Here is a 27,086-nt window from a genome sequence, read left to right as displayed (position 1 = left end):
TTTTCTGCAAACCTTTTCCTCTTTCTAAAGTGCCCCATCTTGTTGAAGCCTCTCTTTCTCAAGCTAAGAGAAATCTGGAACATATCCGAAGTTTTTCTCTTTCCCTATCCCTTCTGCCACCAAGATCCATCAATACTACTTACTTAACATTTTTGATATTCTTTCTTCTCATCTCTATTCCTATAGCTACTAACTAATTTCCATTTTTTATGGAAAGTCTGTTTTCAGATTTTTATCCTTTCTTTCCTGAACTTCTTCACTTCTCTCTGAATTGTTCTTTTTGCCTCAGATTTGCCTCTGAGTTGTCCCATCCTCTTGTCTTCACTACTGCCAGTGGTCTTTCTAAAACAACAAATCTTATTCCCATGGTTAAAATCCTTCAGTGGTTTCATATTAGGTACAGGATAAGACTTCAGAAACCTCAGTACAAATACAAAATTTTTTTTTAATGTTTTTTATTTATTTTTTGAGAGACAGAGATAGCGTGAGCAGGGGAGGGTCAGAGAGAGAGGGAGACACAGAATCGAAGCAGGCTCCAGGCTCTGATCTAGCTGTCAGCACAGAGCCTGATACAGGGTTCGAACCCACGAACCGTAACCATGAGATCATGACCTGAGCCGAAGCCGGACGCTTAACCGACTGAGCCACCCAGGTGCCCCTGAGATACAAATTCTAAATGCTCTAATTCCTGCCTGGATCTTTCTCTAGCCTGTCTCTCAACCTTAAAACTTAGAGATAAAAATGTATTCAAGTCTTGTAATTGAGTATAATATAGGGTGGAAGTGGTAGAGAAACACAGTAATCTTTGAATCAAAGAGAGGATAGTAAATAGGGGAGAAATTAAAGAAATGGTTCTCACACTTCCCTCCACACTGCCAACTTTTCATCAGGCCATCTTAGCTATGAGTTGGTTGTATTTCTACATTTTGCCAGTAGGTGCCACCATAAAATGCAAATACTTTCCTGAAAAATGTCTTAAATTAGGGGTTTCAGGTTATATAAATTAGTTCTCTGTTGTTCCAATATTTAAAATTATGTATTTCAAGTTTGGGACACAACTTTTAAATGTATACTTGAATTATACTTATTGGACTATTACACATTTTTAGAATGTTAAATCTAACAGAAATTTTTTGATCCAAAATCCTAATGTTATATTTTTTCATTTAAAAATATTCTAGAAGCATTTTTGATATATCTTATGTAGCACATTTGAACATATTTAATTTTTAAAGATATGTTTTAGCAAATAGCTTTCTAGTTCTTGGAGATAGTAGAAGAAAACCATCCATACAGTAAAGTAAGAATGTTCAATAATTACACTAAAGTATTATCAGTCATTTGTCTGTTTTACTGCTTATTGTTTTCCTTCAGTCCCTATGTTTTGGTACAGGCTTGGGGATTTAATTCTGTTTTCCCTCACTATCTTTATTTTTCTCTTTCTGCCCCAGAGCTTTAATGTGATACATTTGGTAGTCAGTAGCTACAGTTTGCCTCTTTTTCACCTAAATTCTTCCTTTCTTTTTTTTTAAGTTTATTCATTTATTTTGAGAGAGAGAGAGAAAGTGCAAATAAGGGGGGCTGGGGACAGACAGAGAGGGAGAGAGATAGACTCCCAAGTGGGTACCACACCATCAGTCAAGAGTCCAATGTGGGGCTCGAACTCATGAACCATGAAACTTCATGATCTGGGCTGAAGTTGGATACTTAATGGACTGAGCTACCTGGGCACCCCTAAATTCTTTTACTAACGTTTATCCAGAGTACTCATAATATACCTTCTGGGATGCCTTCCTGAATAACTTTTTCTTCCCTTACCTCCCCACTTAAACTCCCTTTATACCTTTAGTATCTCACTTTTCATATGGTTTATTGTGACCTCTTAAAGAGAAATATTTTATTCATTGTATCCCCATTACTTAGCACAAAAATTCTGGTGTCATATGAGTTAAAACTTCAGAGATTCCAGACTCTAGAAGCAAGAGTCTGGATTATGCCACCATGTTGCTGAGCAGATATTTGAAGACCTAACATTTGGCTCTAATAGAGAATGTGTAGCAAGCAGTAGACTAGTGTTTGAGGTATTTTGCCAGAGGTCAAAATGTTGAGCTGGGCAAGGATCTGAAACACAAATCTTACAGACTTTTTTCTAATATAATTCAGTCAGGGGGTTATATCATCTTTAGTGTATTTGTTCTAGAAGGAATTGAGAAAAGGAGGCAAAGGTGACTTTTACCTAATATCATTGAAAGCATTTTTTTGTTCTTGTAATTTATATTACAACACTCTTTCATATTTTATTACCCTTTTAAATCTTCCAAAACTTTTCCATTAGATTATTTCCCAGAAGAAGTACATAGTGTTGTGCTTTCATTTTGGCTTCATTTCATCTCATTACTTTCTGTGCTTTTGATTGAAAATCAAGGAAAAAACCATTGAAAAGCAAAGTGACTGTATATATAAAAGAATTTTTAGAGTTTACTCAGACTTCTGATTACAGGTATATGGCAGGTTAGGTCTCCTGATTGAACCTTCTCTTGAAAATAGTTAATTCTGGAGAGCATATTTAAATACTTTTTGAATGCATTGATGAGTAGGCATATATAATGCAAATGTGGGCCAAAAACTAGGGGAAGGAAGAAAGTCAAGAGAGGGAAGTCACAGGAAGCCAGCTTTTACTTTGAAAGTATTTGGTGATTTGGAAGGTCTGTTCTTATGCTGCTGAACTCTGATTGAGCAGGGACAAAGCCCAGGGACTGTCTAGGATGAGGAGTCTACTGGGACATCTCCACTCACAGGGCTACCCACTCTGTGTAAAATGAACTGAGAGTAAGGGCTTTAACCTGATAAAGGGTTTCTATAAAGACCTCCTTACTGGTAAATGTTTTAGCAGTCTATTTAAGGTTTAAAATAAGATAAGTATTCCTACTCTTCTCTTTAGCATAATTTTGTATGTTCAATTTAGTGTAGGAAGGCAAGGTAAAGAAAAGGGAGATCCAACAATTGAAAAGTAAGAAATAGAATTGTTTGATGGTAATATGATTGTATGTGTAGAAAACTCCAGATGGCTAAAGGCGCATTATTCTTAGTAGTAGTGTTTAACAGTGTTGCCGGACACAAGGTCAGTAAACAGTAAGCAATTGTATTTCTATGTCATTCCCAAATAGAAAAACATTTTTAAAAAAAGAGCCTCAAAAATATAAAATACACAAAATAAATCTAAAAGCTATACTAGTTCCTCCCCGCTGAGAGGGCTCAGACTCCAGATGAAATTCTCTGGTTGCCTTCTCCCACCCAGGGCTTTGTGTCCTGATCAAAGTAGTTCTGGAGATTTTTGCATCCAGGAAAACCCATTTCTTCTGCTTGCCTACCATTTATAGCTCCCAACTTTTTACTGCAGCTCTTGTCTGTCCCTTTCTTGGGGGAGAGATTAAGTAGTATTTAGAGATTTCCCCCTGTTCCTGCCAAGCTCCATGACATGTCCCCCCAGGGTATTTAGTCTGCCAGAGTGTAAGTGGAAAGCAGAAAGCCCCTAAGTACTTTTGTATCACAAATAATATGAATAATCATAAAATATGTATCTTTTGTCGTATGATGTCATTTATTCAACTAGCTTATCAATTATTTCTTCTGTGTGCCAAGTATAAACTGGTAGTATAAAGATTAGCATTGTTCCTTCTCAAGGAGAGTTTTCTTTCTTTTTTTTTTTTCTTTCAATTAAAATGCTTCCCAAGCTTATATAGTTGTTAGAATCACCTGTGGTACTTTTAAAATAACGCAACTATTCAGTACTGTTCTCTGCAGTTTGTGATTCAATAAGGTGGGATCTGGAGTTGATATATTAAACAAATGCTGAATATGATTCTGATAACCAGGCAGATTTGGGAGACACTGGTCTAATATACATTTAAGTGTCTCTGCAATTTTCTTATAACTTCCCTTCTCTATTTGGACCAGCTATTTGATTGTAAACAATCATATTTCCAGTGTTTCTTAGAAAACCTGGCTTCTTCCCTAAAACATAAAACCTGACATAAGACAGTGTGTATTAAAACCTTAATTCATAATTTCCTTTATGCTACTATAAAAGTCACAGAAAAGTTTGAGGTGCCTGGGTGGCTCAGTGCATTAAGTTTTACACTCTTGATTTTGGCTCAGATCATGATCTTATGGTTCTTGGGATTGAGTCCTGTGTTGGGCTCTACACTAAGTGTGGAGCCTGCTTGGGTTTCTCTCTTTTTCTCTCTCTGCCCCTCTTCTCCTTGCATGTGCGCAGGCACCTGCTCTCCCTCTCTCTCAAATAAATAAACGTTTAAAAATGTTAAACAATACCCAAGGTAGGAGGGGGTGGGAGAGGTGTTATTTTGAGCTCAGGTAATCTGACTTTATAGCCAGGCCACCCCACCTTCTCCGTCAGCACTGCACAACCTTTCCAGGGACATCTCTAGGAATGGAGATCTCCTGAATTAAAAAAAGAGCCCTCTTCTATTGTTGGACACCTCTAATTTCTTCCTTGTAATAGATCAAACTCCTTCTTCCTATATATTTCTCACATTTTTTTAGGTCAGCCTTCTAGAGCAGGAACTGCAACCTAAATTCATTCAGGCTCAGGCTTAGTATAAAGAAATAATTGACTTCAGGTTTTTTAAAACACTTGCCTAGTGGACATAGTTGGTCCAGTCTCTGGTTTGCTTTAGCTCAGTATTAACTAGCTTAATTTCCCCTTCCACATAATAACAATTCTCATATTAGAATGCAGTACCATGCTTCAAGTCAGTCCTCACTACCTCCTTCCTAGCTCAGACACTCTGTGTTCTGGGACGAGCTATTTAACCTTTTTGAGACTCAGTTTTCTCATCTGTGATTTAAGGATAATAATACTTAGTGAATGGCTTTTAAGATTCAAGTAATGTAGGATTCTAGGTATAAATTGAGAGGTAGTGTTTCTATTACCTTGTATCTAACCATACATATTCTTAGGTTTTTTTTAGGTGTGTATAACTGTACCTGAAACTGTCATTATATATCATATTTAAAATATTGCCCTTCAGCTTTCAAATCAAGGAAGAAGTAACTTTATTGAAATGTCTTACTTTTAGAAAAACTTTTAAATTTTGTTTCTCATGGTTCTCATCGTGAAATGTGTTAGTTTGATTTATAAGACTAGTGTCCAATTTTTTGGAAACTGTTGATTAACTCTGAGAAGTATATTTTCAAGCTTATAAGCATATTGTCATTTCTAATACTATTATAAAGGTAATCTTATTTCTATTTTCAGCATTGCAGGGGGTCGGATACTGTCAGTGATAAAGATGCAGCTGATTAAAGGCCAGAACAGCAGGGATCCTTTTTGTAAAGCAGTAGAGGACGTCTCTCAGGATTTGGATTTGAGGATTAAAAATATTATCAATTCTCGACAAGGAGATGTAGCACTTAGTACTGCTGACATCAGTCCTGCACGAGTAATGAGCTTTTTATTTTTCTTTATCCTTCCATACAAAACATTATCGCTTCTACTTGTTATCAAAATGGTTTACTATTGCTACTTAAGTCAGAAGAATGTGTTTCCTGTGTTATAAGATGTTGAAAATTTGAGTTTCGCAATAGGATTATATAGGATTATGTCTGACTTGAGTAAATCATAACATCTTTGGGCCAATTGTCTGTGTTTGCTAAAGAAGGCATTGGATAATCTTCACTATCCCTTGTAGCACTAGAAGTTTATAATTCTTAATGCATATTAAGGTGTTTTGTAATGTTTTTCAATAATTATTCTTATGAAACCATTATTTTCCAATTTATTCAAACATAAAATAAGAGCCAAGTTTCTCTGGTTCTGATCCCTGTACTAGGTACTCTGTAGAGCAACAGCAAGAGAAATGGTTTCTATTCAGTTTATTTTTCTTCAATAGAATTTTTTAATCTTTATGATGTGTTCTTTTCTACCTCTTTTACCAACATACTGCAAATATTAGGAATTTCTCCCATACTCAGAAATCTTTTAACTATATATTCCCAGAATATTTCCCAGAATCAAACACTGTATGGTACAGTAACTATAGTATTATAGGAGAAATTGTTTACCATGTTTTCAGCTCTAGAAATGAATTTTGGGGTATGTGTTATCATCTATTTGTTGCAGTTATTCAAGCAACAAAAGCCTCTTTTCATTAGGTGTGATTTTAATAATCAGAGCATGAAGAAAGACTTTTGCTTATATTATCTTATTAATCTGTTTATTCATAGAACCATTTCAAATTATTTTTCAATAACATTGCATGCTTTTAGATTAACGTGAAAGGGGGACACAGAGGAGATCCTGGGTCGTTGCCCCATGTGTCTCATGTGTGTTAACACCTCCTGTGACTAGCGTGGCTCAAATGACAACCGGGTTATTACTATAAGTCTAAATCAGGAACTGTCACAACTCAGGTAATTAAGAGCACCAGTCTCTGCCATTTCCTGTCACAACTAAAGATCCAACCTGGTTCTTAATTTTATGTTTTTGAGCCAGATCAGAAATCTTTGAAAAATACTGTCCAATAATTCTCAGTAAGTTAATGTTAAACAACGTGGACTTCTCTCTGGTACTAATGAAAAGTCTGTGTTAAGCACATATTATTGTGATAGGCTTATACAGCGTGAGAGCAATCATTATTGTGATAAGCAATTTGTTAAAATTCCAGTGCTGCTATAAGGATGGTTTGGTCAAGCTGAGTAGAAGAAGGAGGCCAAGACCATGTTGGTGGAAGCTGATTGTAGCGGCACCACCACTGATGTCTGAGAAAAGGTGACTTTGATATTTAGGCACAGTGTCCACCGTACCATATGGGTTAGGCACTGTCATTACCCCTGTTTTACCAGTGATTTAACTGAAGCACAGCAAGGTTAAGGAACTTTCCCAGAGTTATAAAGCACCTACTACTAGTAAGTTGGTATCAAACCCAGCTAGAAATATCTTTAGAGATTGTGTTTACATGTGTCCGTATATAATATTATATTATCATATATTTTCCCTTATTCTGTCTAGTCACTAAGTTTTCCTAGCTCTCCTCTTTTAATCTGCTTTTTTCTTTATCTCCACTGCTACTATCGTAGTTCACTGCTACTACCTTCTCCTTTTCCACTCTGGACTACTGCAGGCTCTTATTTTGTGTTCTTGTCACCAGGCTTTGTAACCTTCTTACCCTGGAATATAGTTTACACATTACCATCATTTTTCTAAAATCTAAATAGGATCATTGATGTCCTTGCTTAATAAAGCAAAAGTTTTTAACTATGTAACATACTGACTTATAATTTCTTTGCCAGATATACAAAGGTTTCCTGGGTTCATCCTGCATAACTCTTCCTGTTACTCTGTTCTTCAGCCATATCATGTTACCTGGTCCTTGAAGATACTGGTATCTCTCCTACCCCTATGTGTCTCCTCCTTCATGAAGCCATCCTTGATACCTGAATAAATTGTTCACTACCTCTTATGTGCTCCTGTTGTACCATGTATACCTTCTGTGACAAATAGCACTTAAGGGTATCCCTGGGTGGCTCACTTGGTTAAGCCTTATCCGACTCTTGATTTTGGCTCAGATCATGATCTCATGGTTCCTGAGATCAAGCTCACCCAAGCCCCGTGCCAGGCTCTGTGCTGACAGCTGTGGAGCCTGCTTGGGGTTTTTCTCTTTCTCTGTCTCTGCCCTTCACCTGCTTGCATGTGTGCACTTTCTCTCTCTCTCTCTCCCTCCTTCCCTCTCAAAAATAGACAAATATTAAAAATATATATAGCACTTAGTATTTTGTAATATACTTGCTGGTTACTTATTTTATTTAGGAACTATGGGTCCGTGGTTTTTACCTTTGTAGCCTTAGCTTCAAACACTGTGCTTGGGACTTGGTGTGTTTGTTTCAGTGGATTACTGAGTAAATGAATGTCAACTCATTTTTATTTTTTGCATTTGAATGGATCTTTATGGCCATCTGTGGGGTTGGTAGTCAGATCAACAGAACCCCATCTCTGGTATAAAAAAAAAAATACACAAGGAGGTTAAGTCAGGAGGCTGGGTTCACATAGCTAGATAGTTACTAAATTTTCTGACTTAAAGCCTGGGATGTTATTTTTATCAGAATCAATATCTTCCCTAATGATACTATTTTCTATATTCTTTTGTGCTTCTGGAAGATGTTAAGATTGATTTTAGTATGACTTGAGGGAGAAATATACATGCTTTAAAGCCATTTCCCATGGCTGATTCTTTTATTACTTGAACTATAAGAGGAGAAGAATGGTTGCCCAAGAAATGGAAAAGAATGGTTAATAGACCCAACTTTGATGATTATTACATTTACTTAATATTATTTTTTGCTCTAGCCAAAATCTTATGCCATAAACCATGGCACTGCATACTGTGGCAGAGATACTGTGAAAACTTTACTATTTCTTTTGGATGAGGAAGCAGCCAGTTTGCCTACCAAAAACAAAGCAGAGCTTTTATATGATGATGAAAACACAATTCATCATAATGGGATTTCTATTCTTACGCTTTTTAGGTAAGTAATGTGGAAGTTCTGGGTAAGTGAATGTTAACTCTAGTGTTTAAAGGGAATGTTTGAAAAAGCACCTTATTAAGTAAAAAAATACATGCTATGGTAAGAAACTTGGAGACTACAGAAAAGTGTAAAGAGAAAAGACAAAAGTTAAATGGAAATTGAACATTTGGATGTGAGAAAGTTATATATATGTCTAAATGTAGTATCTTCTGAGAGTATGACAGGTATTTTGTTTTTCTTATTTTTTTGTACTTGTTTTTTGCTTTGGAAATCTTTATTCTGTCACGTATGTCAAGAACTTTGCTAACAACCGCTCTGACTTACATTATTTCGGCTCTCATAACAACCTCTTTCAATAATATACCCACTTTATAAGTGAAGAATTAGACACTTGAGAGAAAGATTAAGTAATTTGCTTAGTAAAGCACAGTTAAGCAAGCAATAAAAGTGTCTTTCTCCAAAACCTAAGGTCTCTCCTGCCGGAGTCCAGCTCCAACAGGTCCAGGGTTCCCCTGAAGGATGATGGTGTAGGTGAGAGAGAGTGAGAGAGCCTTGAGTTTCATTCTGGTCACCAGACGGGCACCCCTGCCCACCTGGCAGGCGTCTCTACCATTCTGGCAGGCATCTCTGCCCTGTCTGGTTCTCAAGCTTTATTTATGGCAAAAGGTACAAGGACCAGAAAGAGCAGTAAATGATCTCTCACAGATAAGTTTTACAATTTTCCAGGACATGGTTTCTGCAGAAGTTACAATTCTAGTAGTTACGACTGTCATAAAAAACTTAGCTACAGGCACTCATGGTGTCATAGGTATTTTTACAAAACCTCAGGTCTAGCCTTAAGAAAGTGACCTTTAACTAAGAGGCAAACAGCATTGTTTAGTAAAGGTCAGTTTTTTATGAGTAAGGGTCATTAGGCTGTTTATAACCCTAAGAGAAAGTTCCCAGGGAAACAGATTCTCAGGAGTCATAATGTCTGCTCTCACAGTCCCAAAGATGGTTGATACATTTTATTGCAGTAGCAACTTTCACAAAGGTGTTCAGGCCCAGAAGGTAGTCAGTTATCAGTTAATTGCTTAGGGGAAAACTATATGTTGCATTAGGGTGTTTCTAGTTTTTACTCATCCTTTCCCTGACCAGATGCAGTCATCCCTCAGGGACAGGGCAGGGGGACAGGCCACTCCTGACACTAATCAGCAGAGCACTCTGAGGTTTGGTGCCCAAGCAAAAATGAAAAGTTTCAAGAGGGTAGATTTTGGGAGCTGTCTGGGGGCAAAAGACAGTACCCTCACCAGGAATTTTCGCTCTACTGGTGAGTTCAAATAGCTCCCAACATTCTCCTCCAAGGATTGTGCTGTTTTGCATGAGAACCAGAGAGAGCATATATATCAAACTTAAATTGGAATTGACCTCTTTTGGTTCTTCCTCACATTATGAAGAAAAACACATACTAAGTTAGTGTTGGTATTCAGTGCAAGACGTTGATATGCTCCAGTTTTAACGACTAGGTCAGATATTGAGTAAGTTGGTGAGGTTTTTCATTAATGAACATTCATTTATAGAAACATGTAAAACTTTAGAACAACAATTTTAAATTGTATTTAGTACATTGTGGCGAAACTTTACAAAGTTATCCTACTCGTATGATTTCTTCTATTCTTCTCTACCCTTTAAAGAGAAACTTTACAATGGTCTGTCATTCAGTGTTGTCTTCCAATTTATGTAAACTCTTTTCACCAGCTTTCAATAATTATTCTTTTCTATCATGATATAATTCTTCCATATTCTACCTCAAAGGTTTCCAAATACTTTTCTAACCATGAAAATTTGTCAACTATTCTTGAAAAAAGTATAAAGAAAATGAATCTTTATTTTTTTTCTTCTTTACCTACTTCTGTTCAGCACAGTTTGCTTTTTAGGTAAAATCATAAATGATTAATTTTTTTCTCAGATTCAGTTCTACCATTTTCATAGAGAAAGTTATTTTGTGTTTATAGAAATTTTTTTAAACAGAATTAATCCCTACATCCATTTTAAAGAGTTATTTTTCTCAATCATGTGGCCAAACATATTTCAATTGTTTATTGTTATGTTAGTATTTGCAATTGTCATTTTGCAGACAAGTACAAATTCATGGTAAAGTGAATTTTTAGTGGTCTGCATTGAAATGATAAAATTAAGGACAATGTGGTGTATGAATATAAGTCAATGTAAGGTTATAAACGAGTGTTTCTTAGAATAGACTATTCTTTATTCTTATATAACAGTCTTTTGAGTTAAAGAGGTTATGACTCTGGCTCTATTAAGCCAGAAAGGAATTTATTGAGGAATCCAGGTTTGTCTAGCTCCAAAGCTCCAGTGTTTCTTTCTCCATTGTGCCTTCTTTGACCGTCCTATTTCTAAACTATATTTTTCTCTTGAATTCCCCTGCTATGGCACTTGTCCTTTTTTATTTTAAATTTTAGTTGTGTGGATGTCTTATTTCCTTTACCTTAGGTTTCAGGATGCCTGAATTCAGGGCAATGAATGAGTCTACGTTCTGTCCTTCATAATATCTTACACAGTACCTCACATAGATCAGAAACTCAGATATGTAGTGCCTGTATTAGTTAATTTAGCAAGTTATTAATCCTTAGAACTTTCAATAGTAATACTGACACTTTTATATAATATTATAAACAACTAGGTTTAGTTGTCTTTTTATTTCATTTCTTTTTTGGGATGAGGAGGGGCAAAAACAAGTTAAAAAGCTACTTTTGTTTATGAATTTTTGCTTTTTTTGGACATAGATCTCCCACACAAGTGAATAATTCATCAGTGAAACCCCTAAGAGAACGCATCCATAAGTCAGTGCAAGAGAGAAAAACTAAGGTACAGTTTAATGTACTGTCATAAAAATGATTAAAATGCTTTTATTTGTAGAAGATATAAATATAGAAAGTTGATCTGGATATTATGAATATACATGGAACAATAGGAATTAAATGGAAAATGAGTTATGACATTGACATACAGAAACTTTCCTTTTATACAATCTTGGCTAATTATTCCTTGGCTTATTCAATATCCTGGAGCTAAAAGAAGGAAAGGAATAAGCACTTGCTCTTGTAAGTGTTCAATAAATGTCTATTCAGTGAATGAAGGGGAAAATGAAGAAGACATGATTTTCTCATTTACATTACACACATTTTATTTTTTATACTTCTTAATATTTATTTATTTATTTTGACAGTGAGAACAAGACAAGGGGGGTCAGAGAGAGAGGGAAAAAGAGAATCCTGAGGGGGAGCCCAACGTGGGGCTCCATCTCATGAACTGTGAGATCACCACTTGAGCCGAAATCAAGAGTTAGATGCTCAACAGACTGAGCCACTCAGGCATCCATCATTACTCACGTTTTAAACTTAATCTTGAGAGACTATATAAATTCCACTTTATTCCTGTCTGAAGATATTATGACACAATATAATTAATTGTAGATTGAGACATGGAGAACAGTTCACATTGTTTATTGACTAGAGCTATTCTTTATATCTTTATATTTTTATTTGGTTTGAACTAAGTTTTTCTGTTCTCATTTCAAATGCTTGTGCCTGTCAGTAGCCAATACTGTGTTTTTTAAGTGTTTAAAATTGTCTTGGTCTTAATTTTCAAAAAGAAACCAGTCTTAACTCATTTAGCATACATTTGTTGAGTATCTACTATGTGCTAGATATTCTTCTATGGTTGGGAATTCATTCATTTGTTCAACAAAATATTCATGTCAAATTTACAATTATCCTTAATTTATGATACAACTTTAGGAACTCTAATTTGGGTGCTGTTTATATTCCCATTTGGAAAGTTAGTCCCAGTTCACAAAACTTTTAGTTATCATTGGTTTTTCTACATACTCAAAACCCGTTTAGTTTATATTAATAAGTCTTGTCTTTCTTTTGGTTATTATAGTTAGTACTTAATACCTGTAGGAGACATCAGAGAGTTTTATATGATTTTTCTGTGAATAAAATTTGTTAACCTTTAAAGATCATTGGGATATTTTCTTAGAACTAAATAAATCAAAATGAAGAAGTCTATCTGAAGAATGAGAAGTCTTTTTTTGTTTGTTTTTTTAGAAGTTAGTAAGTCAGCTAATTACTGTAAAATTTATAAACAAATTTAGAAAGTTTTGGAAAGTAGAGGAGAGATTGTCTAATCCAGTTTCATTTATAGATGTGGAGACCAAAATCCTGAGAAAATAACCTTATCTAAGATTTCATAACTACTGTGAGATCTTTTATACCATTGTACAAAGCCATGGTTACCTAACCGTGGAGCTGGCTTAGTCTACGTAGCTCTGAAACTAGCTGGCAACAGAGAAGGGAAGGACTTGTTTATGATAAATATACTGTGAAAAAGTGAAGTGAAAGTAATTCGGTTAGCCAGGTATACAGCTGAACCATAGCCAGGTACAGTATTTTGTTGGAGTAACAAAAAATGCTCCAAATATTTACTACGAAGTAACTATGAAAAAGTAGTTTTGTAGCTTATTACCTATTATCCTGTTCCTTTTGCTCTTTTGGCATATAGTTCTTTTTTTAGTCATGGAAAGAATGTATGATTTACCTTTGAAATAGTGTCTTAGAGCACTTCAAAAATAGAAAATATTAGGGAACTTAGAATTTTGAGGTCATAGATGATAATTAATTAAAATGTCCATGTTGTTATTATATGGAGCAAATTGACTTTTTTTAGATTTTAGTTTCCTCATTTATAAATAAAAATAGACACACCTCTAATTAAAAATCTTGTGAAACCGTATTCGTTTTAAGTCTTTGAGTTTTATTTCCTACTACTGCTTTTAGAAAACTTGTCCATGGTGGTCAAATAAGTTCCCCCGCAACAGAAATCAGAAGGTTCTTCTGAAACTACTTGGTTTTGATACAGAGCTATTGAGAATGTTTACTTCCCATGTTACCCCCGATTCCAAGCAGTTCAGACAAGTATCCTCATACCTCTTTCTTAAAAGACTTCCCTCCTTATATCCCTGTAAATTAATTAATTTTATTCCTTTCATTTTGGTTTAGCAGTATTTTGCTCCTCAGGCACAACTGAAAAGTCGCATGTACAGATCTTTTCCTTATTGTGAGTCTAATGTTTTTGCCCATATTGAGTGTATGTCACACAAACGTACAATAGTACATACATAATCATCAGCATTAACTGATTTCATAACTTAAGTGAGCTGATCAGGTAAATACTGGATCATTAAACATGGAGTAGCCAGATCAGTGAAAAGTAGGTCCAGGTAGTGTGAGAAACAGCCTGACTGTCACTCTGGTTCCTTCATGAGCAGCCGGGCGGTCCAGTCCTCGTGTTAGAAAACTCTTAACTACCCCTCCAACTTTAAACTTTACAGTGTTACAAACCTGAGTATATCCAGATGAAAATTGTAGATTGAGTTTAACTCATAGAATTTCTCTCCCCTCAAAATGACTATAAAATAGTAACAGCTAGCAAAAACCTTCACCAAGAGCAAACAACAAAGAGTAATGCAGTTAGATCCAATAACTTAAAAAATGATGGCCAAGGAAACAAACGGAAGATTTCAGAACGACGAGGCACAGCGTGGCGTAGCAACTTAATATAGCCCCAGTCCCCAGATACTATTCTAGTCAGCTGACAAATCCTGGGAATTATCCCTATTATTTCTCAAACTGAAAAATATTTTTTTCTCCTTTTCAGAGGAATAGTAAAAGTGGCAGCTAGATAGTAATGTGGTTAAAATGTAAAAAACAACCCTGGAACTTAAACACTTAACACAAATGAAGCCTCTAGTGCTACATAGTAAACTGGGGGAAATTACCTAAATGATCCCTTTCCGTTTGAATGAGTTATAGTCTAAGTAGAGGGAGTGAACTTTCTTATAGTACATATAATGTATAATAAACTCTTAGGAGAATGTAAAATCCAGAAATGTTTTCAAACTGTCTGAACACTACTTTTACTTCCACCACTCCACAGGCTACTGAAAAATGAGGAATAACAGAAAGTATGCAGCCTTCAAAATGTAACTGAGGAGAAAATAAAAGGCTCTCAAAGAAGGAGGGAACAGAATCAAGAAATAACTCACATGATTGGACGCTTTCGTTTCGAATTAGGATATCATAGGTCATGAGAGAATATACCATATCTGCCACAGTAACAAAATAAAAAGCAGATAAATTGGGAAGAATACATTTTAAAGACATAGAAACGTTATGTGGGCAAAGCAATTTAAGTATGGGGAGAGTAAAGTCCTTCTGAGGTGAGCAGCTACTACCAGCGGTTTCCTTCCCTGAGATATTTGCCAGTTTTAGGTATGAGCCAAGGATTGAAAAAGCAAAGAGAGAGTAAAGAATTTAAAAATCGATAGAAAAGTGCAGAACACAGAGAAAAAGTCTAACATGTGCCTAATTAGCATCCAGAATGGGTGGAGAAAATAGGAAAGAAACAGTACTTTTAGAAGACAAAATGTAATCTTTTCCCAAAGTTGAATCGGTCCTTTTTACATCAGGTAGTAGTTAGAAGACATGGGGAACAGATGCGAGGTCTCCTCTATGAATATAAAGTTGCATATGGGTTCCAGTATTATGGACCCAGCAAAGAAAAAATGTCCCAGAGCCCTATGAGAATCCATTTGCACACATAAAAGTGCTGCAGGATGTAGATGATAATGCTTTGTTCTGAACAGTGTTCTCCAGTGGAACTTTCTATGGAAATGTTCTCTAACTATGCTAACACATGTTGTTGTCAAGCACTTGGAATGTGGCCACTGCAACTGAGGCGCTGGATTTTTAGTTTTATTTAATTTTAATTGATTAACGACATGTGGCTAGCATATTAAGAGAGTTGTAGCTCTGGCGGATTAGAGGTGCCCACAAAAGGAATAACTAGAGACCAATAAGTAGAGCAAATGGTGCCCTGACCGTGAGAGATGAGAGTAAGATTTAAACAGGCAGATTGCAAGAGAGACTTCTAAGCTGAGCAAATAACCTGGTGAAAGTATTGGGATTATCTCACTAGTGTAGACTGTATACTGGACAGTTGTACAAAATAAGTGAGTAAATAGTGTGGGGCAAGGTTAAGGAAAGTGTGTATGGCTTTTGTGGTTTTAAGGAACAGCTATTTTTTGTTAGGGCTTATTGTAAGGATATATGCATGAGAATCCGAGAAAGGTGGACTATTTAAGAACTTTATTTTTTTTTAAATTTTTTAAAAATGTTTTATTTATTTTTGATACAGAGAGAGACAGAGCATGAGAGGGGGAGGGGCAGAGAGAGAAGGAGACACGGAACCGAAAGCAGGCTCCAGGCTCTGAGCTAATGGTCAGCATAGAGCCTGACGCGGGGCTCGAACCCACGAACGTGAGATCTGACCTGAGCTGAAGCCGGAGGTTTAACTGACTGAGCCACCCAGGCGCCCCTATTCTTAAATAGGACTTTAAAGGAACAGTGGGTATGATGGGGCTTAAGGACTCAGCTGCATGGTTTTCAGTACTTAAATGTGATTTAGGTTTTCTCTGCATGTATACATTTCTCTGGTTTCTTTATCGAATGGTTTCATTACTCTGCTGAACAGAGTAGAGCTTACTTTGTCTTACGTGTTTTTCTATCTCAAAGCTTGTGTTCTTAGGGTTATTTAGCTGTTCCTTACCAGTCTACTTCTTTCATTTCTGTATCACATGGTTTCCTTTCTCTCTATTAAAGAGTAAAATCCACTCTGTAAATCTTTTTTCTACCTCCAAGCCTTTGCTTACTCATGTTTCTGTTCCCTCATACCTTCCTCTTGCATATATCTGTTATAGTCTTATAATTTTTTATGCCTCCTGGGTACCAGGCTAGGTATATCCTAGGCACTGGAGATAAATTAGTGAACAAAACAGACAAAAACCCCTGCCCTCATGGACCGATCTTCCCCAAATATTTGTGGGGCTGGCATATAAGAATATACATGGAACCCCATACATGGTCCACCTCCAGAGCCCCTTTCAACCTTTGTTCCATACTCTTAGGGACACTCCCTCAAGAGGTCTACACACTCTCCTCCCCATCAGCTTTGCCATAAACAGCCTGCCCTTGAGCCTAGAGGAAGAGGCCAGCACCAGTCCAGTACCTTAGGTACTGGGGTCCCAGGTACTTGGAATAGGATCTAAAAGGGGGGTCATAGTCTCCAAGTGGGTCTCATAGACTCCTTCACCCTGTGGGGCAGGGGAGGCCACAGGAAGGCCAGAGCCAAACCAAGGGTTTGGCCACCAGTTGCCAAATTAATGGTTTTGTTCATAGAGCTTACGTTTTAGTTGGAAGAGGCAGACAACAAAACAAGTGAATTATGTGGAACATTAGAAGGTTATTAGTGCTGTGGAGTGAAATAAAGCTAGAGAGGAGAATGAGGAGAGTGTGTTTCTTTGTGTGTGTTTTGATTTTAAATAGGATGATCAGTAGAGGTCTCTTTGAGAAGGTGACATTAAGCAACGACTTTGAGAGAGCGAGCAGCATTTTTTATTAGAATGAAAATGGGATGTTTGTATTAGACTCAGCCGAAGTTGAATTAGTTGGGCTGAAGTAATGAGGTTGGTATTTATTGAATACCTTCTAAGTGTCAAGTGTTATATTAGACATTTTATATCCTTCATCTCAATTAATCCTTGTTTAATTCTAGAAGACATCATTTTCTATACCTTACAGTTAGTAAGTGAAAGAGCAAAGGTTTGTATACAGGTATAAAACTTCAAAGACTTTATGCTCTTTCCAAAGACTAGATAAAGGTATAGTAATTATAGTGAAGAGTCATAAAAAATAATGCTACTACTTAGGTCAAAAATATCGTTCTGCTATATAATGAAATAAATTGAATTTCACTGATGAAGCAATGTATTATTTGATGTATTTACAATTCATATGCCATTAATGGTAACAAATCTGGTCCCTTTGAAAAGGCAATAATGTAAGAATGAAAAGATAAATTTAGAATACTTGTTTTCAGTTGCATGTTTAATGAGTATGTTGAGAATAATTTCCTCTTTTAAACTTGTTGTTTTTTTTATTAGCATAATGGGGCTTAGTGCTTTCATTATCTTATTTATACACCTAAATCAGAGAGTGACTGCAACTTTATAGTATTTTGACTCATTTTCTTAATTTAACTGGAGTCAGGCTTTCCTATATGAAGTACTATTTTCCTCAAACTGGGAACCTACTAATAATTCCAATTTAAAAAGAACTTGTGGCAAAAGGACTTTTCCAATTCTTGGCAAGTTTGAAGTTCATTGCAATTTTACTGTGGATAGAAATCTTTCCAAAGGGGGGAAATCACTCTACAAAGGAAAATGTTCAATCCTTTTCTCTCATGTGACTTGAACGTAGAATGATTTTAACAGCCATGTATGAATCTGGCCATTATTCTTAGTTGTTTAGTACTTCAAAAGCAGTTTCAAGAGGGAATTATTTTGCTTGTTTGTGATTCCAAATCAAATACACAGAGAGATTTGGAAGATTTGCAACAGGAAGTAATCTCAATTCTATGTAGCCACTAATCTTGTGCAGAAAAATTCAACTTTTATGAACAAAAGAAAAGCAATCTTTTTTAAGTTATAAATACAAGCCAACACAGCTTGTATTGTTTTGATAACTAAAATGAAGATGTTGATTGTAAGTTCAGTTTTTGAGTTGCATTCCTAGAATTAATTTTAGAGTTGTCCTGCTCCTGAGAACTCTAATTTAATAGATTTCTTACTCTGTAGGAAAACTATCTTCATATATGTTACTACGTTAATTAATTGCATGGCATCTACGTGGATCTATAGAGCTTATATAGTCCTTTCCTATTTTTAACTTAATTCTGACAGTTCTGTAAGATTAATATTATTCCCATTTATGTGTGCGTACATGAGAGGTTCAGAGGTTTACTGGAAATCATCTAGTTTATAAGTGATAGGGCCAGTTTTAGAAGGCAGGTCTTTAAACTGTGAATCTGGAGCTTCTTCAATAAGATCGCTGTCATTTTGTGCTTTTTTTTTTCTTTTAGCTGGACATAATAATATTGTTGGCTCCAGTCAAGTTCATGATCAATGAAAATCTCTAGGTCTTTTTCATATGTTGTATTTAAGTCAGATTTTCGTCATCCTCATATGTAATTGATATTTTGAACTTAAATACAGGACTTTGTTTATCTCCATCATTTTCATCTTATTATTTTCTGCCTGTGGTTCTAGTGTTCTGACATCTTTTCAATCTTGAGTCTGTTATCCAATTTATTTCTTATTTCTTCCAGCTGTGTGTCAATAGCAGGTTTTATAAGTAGAATACCTTTGTGATTATAGAATTTACCTAAGTAATCTCTTTAGTATTCTGTATGCTTATTTATTACATAGTTGGAACTTAATAAGTCATAATTGATAAAGAGATTTTTTTGTACCAGGCAGGGAAAGAAAACTCACATATAATCTTCTACAAAAAGAAAAAAAATACCTTCATTGTAACTACTCAGTTATTTCTTTTGGACATAAGTATTCCAAGATTACCATAGAACTATTGTGGTTCTCATGTTTTGATATTTTTATAAATAACATTTTTTATGGTGGATAAAGTGGTTAACTATTTCCTTTCACATTTGAATTTATTCTCAGTATTTTAGGAATCCATTGCCTTGTAATTCTGGTTTCTGAAATTCCCGTACTGTCACTAAGCCTCAAGAATTTCTCTATAGGGGCCTGAATAGAGGAAATCTAGCTGCAACAAAGCCTAGGGCACTTATGCTGTCACTGTGTTTACATAGCAAGGAAAGGCGTTTACTTAGTTGTATGTCAGCAATAAAAATGACACCGCTTTCTGAGCTGCCTGGGTGGCTTAGTTGGTAAAGCATCCAACTTTGGCTCAGGTCATGATCTTGTGGTTTGTGAGTTCAAGCCTCATATTGGGCTCTGTCCTGACAGCTTGGAGCCTGGAGCCTGCTTTAGATTCTGTGTCTCCCTCTCACTGCCCCTCCCCTGCTCACTCTCCGTTTGTCTACCTCTCAAAAATAAATAAACATTAAAATTTTTTTTTAATTTATGTTTTTTATTTCTTTGTTGAGAGACAGAGAGAGACAGTGTGAGCAGGGGAGGGTCAGAGAAAAAGGGAGACACAGAATTCAAAGCAGGCTCCAGGCTCTGAGCTGTCAGCACAGAGCCTGATGCAGGGCTTGAACCCACGAACCGTGAGATCATGACCTGAGCCAAAGCTGGACGCTTAACCAACTGAGCCACCCAGGCATCCCCTAAAATAAACATTAAAAAAAAAAATGACACTGCTTTCTAAAGAAATGTTTCTTTTTGCCTACTGTGAGACTGAGAAAAGGTCAGTTGTCTGTACTAAATAATGTAATTATTGTATTTTTATTCAGAGTGTTTTATGTGTGGTGCTGATAAAGATTTTGTGGTGGACGCTAAAGTGGTCTAAGCCACTCACAGGTGCTATCACTATCTGGGTACCATGGAAATGATCCTAGTCCGCCACTTAGCATGCGTTTGCCTTCATGGTCTTACTGTACTCTTTATAACTCATTATGGGCAATAAGTTTACAATTCTTTATAAGTAATAACTCTGGTGAAACAAAAGAAATTGTATAAAGAGATACTGTCAACTGTTAATACTGGTTTTGTAGATAGAATAAAAGTTTTTGATAATGTTACTAGAGTAATAATGTGATGTAATATAAACTTTACAAAGTTCATTTTATTAACAAAATATGTTTTAATGGCTTTATCATTTGCTTTAATTCTACACTTATAGACTTAATGAAGTCCAGAATGGGCTAGTTAGAACCTTCAGTTATATTTTAGGGCATCTTATGATGGAAACTGTATAATAGTCGTTGTATTCACGTGGATTCAGGAAGATATTGGATTACAGTTCCAGCATAATAATCAAGAGCTACTCTCTTGCACTATTTCAAATAGTTTTTGATATTTTACATTTTTACATTTTTAAAAAATTTGTGAATTTTTATGCTTAAAATGGAAGATATCAAACCCCAATTGTTTAAATTTCTAAACAAACATAATATTTAGTGATATGGGAACTGGAACTCTCATAGACACCATTAGAAGCACATAAACATGTCATTCTGGGAACACTCGCTTTTATGAAGCAACTGGATTAATCTAATTTCTTTTAACTGTAGTCTGGATTTCACTGTCATTATCCTTGCAACCATCCAAGTGAAGTAATGCAGTGATATCTCTGAATGTATGACATAATATTTAACAACTGAATATCAAATCAAAAATTGTGCTGTTTTAGACTTTATGAACTGTGTATCAATCAATATTTTGTAAGTAATGTTCTGCATAATGTAGTTTTTGAAGTGTTAAATTTTGGAATTGTTTAAGTCCTCTTTATTTATTCATTTATCTGAAATTTCTTTAAAATAATTTTTTAACGGTTAGTTTTGAGAGAGAAGCAGAGCAAGAGGAAGGGAGGGATGGAAAGAGAGGGAGACAGAATCTGAAGCAGGCTCCAGGCTCTAAGCTGTCAACACAGAGCCTGATGCAGGGCTCAAATGTATAAACCGTAAGATCATGACCTGAGCTGAAGTTGGCTGCTTAATCGACTGAGCCACCTGGGAGCCCCTCATTTATCTGAAATTTAAACATCTATTTCTGAAAAGGATTTGACATCTCAGTTTGGAGATCTCTCAATTATAACTAAATGTCATTATATATCACCTATAATTACTGAATTTTGCATTATCCATATAGATTACTTTGTTCTGAAATAAAATGGCCACTGGTTTTATGTTTGCATAGTACATTTCCAAAACTACTTCCTTGGCATCCTTTAGTGGTTAAGAATTAAATTTAGCTTTCTGATTTTCTCCTACTTGTGATTTTTGAAGGTAAATGCTAGTTTATTTTGAATATTTGACCATTAAGTCTCTTGGTCAAATCTTCTTAGACTGATATATTTGAATCATCTTTCTTATTTTTCTAAATATTCAAGTATTCACATATTCTGGAGTCTCAAATTGATTTTTCTAAACTGTTACAAAATTTTTAAAAAATGTGGTATTACTGAAAAGAATAAAAATGCCAGTTGTAGCAAAGAATGAGTTTGCAGATTATGAAACATCAAGGGTTAAAAGTTCCCAGTGTCTAATGGAATTTTTAAGGGCAATTAAAAAATTTATTTTAGCAAAAGAGCGAACAGCGGAGAGGGACAGAGGGAGAGAATGAATCTTAAACAGGCTCAGTACTCAGCATGGAGCCTGACACGGAGCTCGAAGTCACAACTCTGAGATCATGACCTGACCCAAAATCAGGGGTAGGACACCCAACTGACGGAACCACTCTGATGCCCCAAAGGAAATTTTTATGATCTCTTGATTAATATAGAGTATATTTCTATCTAGATGAAAAAAGTCAAGATAAATCAAATCAAATAAATCATATGCTTTCTTCTTTCTTTTACTAGATGAAGCAAACCTTAATTAGATCCCAGTTTGCTTGTACTTATAAAGATGACTGCACAATAAGCAAGGATAAATGGAATGATGTTAATTCAGCATCAAAGCCTTTGTATGTACTTCACATGGAAAATGACCTTTCTGGTAATTGACTTTATTTGATTAATTAAATAACAATTTACTTCTAGTGTATTCATTAGTTTTAACTTAAATAAAACTAGATTTTGTTTTGTATAGGATGAAATGTGAAATGTAAAGGTTTATGTTTAAGACGAGTTTATTTAAAAAGTTACATCTATGTACAAATCTAGGAGGAATAGGACACAATTTGATTTAACTAAATGTATTTAAGAAATAACTGGTAGCATTTATGGATTAAATGTCATGTTTTCAAACAAAGCAAATATTTGTTGTATGTAGAGAATTAAAAAATGATATGGGGAAAATGAAAATTAATGTGATAGTAATATAGCTGTATTTTTAATCATGTAACTTATGGTGTTATGTGTTTGCAAATCAAATTTTTGAATATTCTTTAGTGATTTTTAAAGTTTACTATAAAATTTTCACATGTAATAATACTATTCTGTAATCTCTTTCCTCTTTTCATCTTGCATAATAGAAGGTGTAAATTCATCTGTTGGAAGACCAACAATTGGAACAAGTTCTCAAAATGTTCATCTGGACAGAAGTAAAAGTGAAAAAGTTGCAAGAAAATCAAGTAGTCAGACAGAAAATAAAAGCTCAAAAAGGAAACAGGTGGATTTAGATGATGAAAATAATCGTTGTGATAATGGAAATGAACCTTCTCAACATAAAAATGTTAAGATACCTAAGACATCAAACAATTTTCAAAATAAATTGTGTGGCAAGATAGCCAGAGTAGCAAAAAGCAACAGCTGTCTAGCCAAGGACAAATTGATTACTGGCCAGACAAAGTTAACTCAATTTTTTAGACTATGAATTTATTTTTTATGTGCTTTAGATTTCTGTATATATTAAACCATTCACCAAAAGCATCCACTTAATTTTTAAGAGATCAAGGTATAAGTTATGATTCTTTATTATATTGGTCTGGAGTATATATAAGGTTCATATGTTAAGTATTTAAAAAATACTAGCAAATCATAATTATGCAGAATATTCACAAAGTTTAATTCACAGATAAAGCATAGCATGTAAGTTACAGATATATTTTATTAACTGCTTTCTTTTAAAACAGGCATTCAAAATAATACAAGTTATAGTAACAATAAAGGCTTTTTCCTGGATATACAATTAAATGATTTTGTTTTCTTCAGAAAAGATGATGTGGTCCAACAGGTTTCAGACTTGCCAACAAGGTCGATAGACTCTTCCCAGCATGCACCTGAGCACTGAAGGAATAAAAAAAGTTTAAATTGTTTAAAGGACTATTATTAACACACAAAATTTATTAGAAATAAGAGAATGAATCTTATACAGCTAATTCTGAATAAGTCAAAATTACAATAACTCTTAAATTCTTTTTAATCCCCCATCTTTGGCAGGGGCCTCTAAATGTCAAGAGTAATTGAACCATGGTCTTACTTGATTTTGTTAAGATTGGATCTAAATCCACTTAAATGCAGAATTCTATTTTATGGTATTAAGATATAAGAATTGAATTTTAAAAAGACTACTCACTGTCAAAATCTCTCCTTCCTATAGGAAATTTAGCTGAGTTTTCTTCATCCCCAATTTCTCTCTTTTCTTGTGTTGATTCAGTATTCTGAGCTCCATTCTCAGCTGGAAATGCTACAGATCCTTTTAGTGCAAGATAAGGTTTTAAAGCCAGATTCAGTGGCAGACCATGATTTAAGAAATTATGTTTGAAGCCTGTGTTCTGTAAAGAAAAGGTTGATTTGTGTTTTAGCTGTCTTATTGGGAATAGAACTATAATATAGTTGTATAATATTCTCAGTGATCATTTCAAAGATGGCTCTGTACTCTTTTGACTCTTTAAAAATACATTAGATACAGGTTTTTGGGAAAAACCTTTTGGATAAGAGGTGTTGTCCAGAATGGAAGAACAACCTGGTATGTATGAAATTTCATCAGTTGTCCTAAAGCGTAATGTGACTGCTGGCATATACTTCTGTTAATAAAATTTTACTTTCAAAGCCATTGTAAACTTCTTTCCAATTTCCATTGAAAAAAGGATAAGTCCCGTTGCCACTTACCTTTGAATTTTTGTTTTCTTCATCGTTCATGAAACTGCTCTCATCATTCTTGTATTGTTCCAGAGAAGGAGCAATGACTGATTTTGGAGGAGTATCTTCCTTCTGAAAAGCTTTCCCCAGCCTGAATGCATTAAATACCATGTCATCTTCTGAATTTCTTATGGACTTGGATGCTGAAAAGAAAATGCCTTGAGAAAACAGAGAAAAAGTTAGTATTAATATGTAGGAAGAAAGACTCATTTTTGCCATTCTTAGTTTGATGTTTGCATAGAGTCAAATAAGAGCATGTAAAATGAAGGAAAATTTCTCAGTCAACCTGTTTTGAAAGTGATTCCTACCTTTATATATTTTCCAGTTTGAATAGAAAGCACTTCAAAGATGTAGACGTTCATCATTCTAGAAATGACTCATCAGATAGAGGCTGACCTCTTGTATAGCTGCTAATACCTACATTGTTTTGGTTTTAGTGGCATATTGTTTATTTTGAGTGTGTATTTTCTCAGAATCTGATTAAGATCCTTGGTAGAATGTTTTCTGTTGAGTAGATTACAGTCTCTTGAAAGTGGATTGTTATTAAGGAAGACCATAGGACACCAGGCTCTCCATTTTCTTATTGTTTTCTTCTCTGTATTTTCTGATTAGGTATGGTATTAAAGCTAAAGTTAATTTATTTAAGGATTATAAAGATAAAGGTTTTATTTACTTTTAATCCTGATTAAGTTGAAGTAGTCTTCAAAAAGGATTTTCTTTCATAAATGGTCAATGTAGTCTTTGGTAAATAAAGTATATATGCCTGTCAGTGTGAACAAAAGTCTTCATGCCTTATCAAAAATTGACCTGTCATTGTGTTTTATCTCTGCATTTACAAAAGGATATTACTGCTACTTATTAATGAATTTAACAATGAATAAGAAATCCATGAAAAGAATACTTATGTGTTCTATAAATATTAATTTTGGGTTAATATCTTATATGATTGTTAATTAAACATTTTGCAATTAGGTTCTCATTTTGACCCCTCCAAGTAGGAGAATACATTCTTTTATTTGTCTTCTGGTACATATGTGCAAAAATTTTCTAGGGTGTATTCCTAGGTATGGAATTACTCAGTCATGGAATACATATGTTCAGCTTTACTAATGCTAACATGTTTACAGAATAGTAGTAGCCAATTTAAGTGTCCACCAGCAGGGTTTGACAATTCCCATTGCTCCATGTCCTAACCAATACTTGGGTATCTTACTGTCCTTTTAATTTGTATTTCTCTAATTATCAAAGAAGTTGAATGTCTTTTCATATGTTTATGAGCCATTTGTCATTCCTCTTATGTAAAATGCCCCTAAAAAATACCTTTGTCTATTTTTCTTTTGGGTTGTCTTTTTCATATTGATTTATGGGAGTTCTTTATATATCCTGGATGTTATTTATTAGTTATATATGTTTTAAACATTTTTTCTTATTTTGTGATTATCTTTTCAACCCCTTTATGATGTCTTTTGGTGTAAAAAAATGCTAAATCTTATTGTTTAAATTTTTTTCCCCTCACAATATGGTTAGTACTTTCAACATGTTTTTATTTAGAAATCTTTCCCAACCCTGAGATCATTATCATATTTCTATACATTCTAAAGTTTAACTGTTTTGACATTGACATTTAAATTCTTAATTCATTTGAAATTTTGTGTATGATGTGGAATAGAGATAGAATTTTACTTTTCCAAATGTTTTTAAATATTTCTTGAATAATTCGTCCTGTGTCCACTAATCTGCACTGCTGTCTCTGCAGTATGTCAACTTTCTATATACATGTGGGTCTCCTTCTGAACTCTTATTTCACTGCCAAGTCTACAGTCTTAATTATTAGAATTTTAAAATAATTTTTGATATCTGATAGGTTAAGTTTCCTAGCTCCCTACTCACTCATAGTTTTTCTTCTACAGCAGTTTTTTGGCTATTGTCCATGTCTTTTTCATATAAATCTTAACATCATCTTTTCAAGTTCTGTGAGAAACTTTGCTGGGATTTTGAAGGGAATAGTATTACTTTTATAGATTAATTTTGGAGGGTAATTGACACTTTTAAGGTAATTCATTTTCTTATCCATGAACATGGTACTTTTCCATATTTATTTAGATCTTCTTTAATCTTTTAATAACATTTACTATTTTCTTCATAAAGTTCATAGATATTTTTGTTGAAAGGATTATAATTCTTTATAGTAATACTTAAGCTATTTTAGTTTTTGTAAATGGTATTTTTTTTAAATGTACCTTTTCTAGTATTATTTCTGGTTATACACATGCAGTTGACTTTTATGTAGTGCACTTATAAACAAAATACTTCCTAAATTCTTTTTAATTCCAAATAGTTTATAAAGGTATTCATTCTTTGGGGTTTTCCATGAAGACAATTGATATAAAAAATAAAATAATGGCATTTTATTACCTCCTTCCAAGTCCTTCTATATTTGTATGTGTGTGTCTGCCTTCTATGTGTCTATCTGTGTAAGTATACACACTGATACTGACCAAAATGTCCAGTAAATGTTGGGAATAGAGATAACAGAATAACAGACATCTTAGCAGTATGACTTGATTTTAGAGAGAGTGCTTTTAATGTTTTCCAATGATCATATCATTTTTCTCCTTCGATCTACAGTAAATGAAATGAACAGATTTTTCTCATGCTAAATCAACCAAAGTCAGGTTTTTAAACAAACCTTTTAAAAATATAATTGGATGTCCTACAGACACATAAAACGATGCTCAACATCACTCATCATCAGGGAAACACAAATCAAAACCACACTGAGATACCACCTCACACCAGTCAGAGTGGCTAAAATGAACAAAGCAAAAGACTACAGTTGTTGGAGAGGGTGTG

General features: G+C 34.6%; 2 protein-coding genes across 2 annotated transcripts in view; one reads left to right on the top strand and one right to left on the bottom strand.

The window, feature by feature from the left end:
* PARPBP (PARP1 binding protein) overlaps nt 1-24,154 on the top strand; it is a 65,728-nt gene extending 41,574 nt beyond the window's left edge. The window contains exons 7-11 of the mRNA XM_029954342.1: nt 5,279-5,462; nt 8,366-8,544; nt 11,331-11,412; nt 22,011-22,146; nt 22,625-24,154. Coding sequence (XP_029810202.1) covers nt 5,279-5,462; nt 8,366-8,544; nt 11,331-11,412; nt 22,011-22,146; nt 22,625-22,965 — 922 coding nt within the window. The 3' untranslated portion in view covers nt 22,966-24,154. The remainder of the gene's footprint in view (nt 1-5,278; nt 5,463-8,365; nt 8,545-11,330; nt 11,413-22,010; nt 22,147-22,624) is intronic.
* PMCH (pro-melanin concentrating hormone) lies at nt 23,137-24,505 on the bottom strand. The gene is made up of 3 exons (XM_029954343.1): nt 24,204-24,505; nt 23,668-23,866; nt 23,137-23,378 (listed from the first exon to the last, which is right to left on the bottom strand). The coding sequence occupies exons 1-3, from the start codon at nt 24,450-24,452 to the stop codon at nt 23,329-23,331; spliced, it is 498 nt and encodes a 165-aa protein (XP_029810203.1). The 5' UTR covers nt 24,453-24,505; the 3' UTR covers nt 23,137-23,328.
* Between the last annotated feature and the right edge of the window lie 2,581 nt (nt 24,506-27,086).

This window comes from Suricata suricatta, chromosome 10 (assembly GCF_006229205.1).
Source record: "Suricata suricatta isolate VVHF042 chromosome 10, meerkat_22Aug2017_6uvM2_HiC, whole genome shotgun sequence".
Taxonomy (NCBI): Eukaryota; Metazoa; Chordata; class Mammalia; order Carnivora; family Herpestidae; genus Suricata; species Suricata suricatta.
The sequence above is the reverse complement of the archived record's forward strand: the minus strand, read 5'-3'. Positions and strand labels throughout refer to the sequence as shown.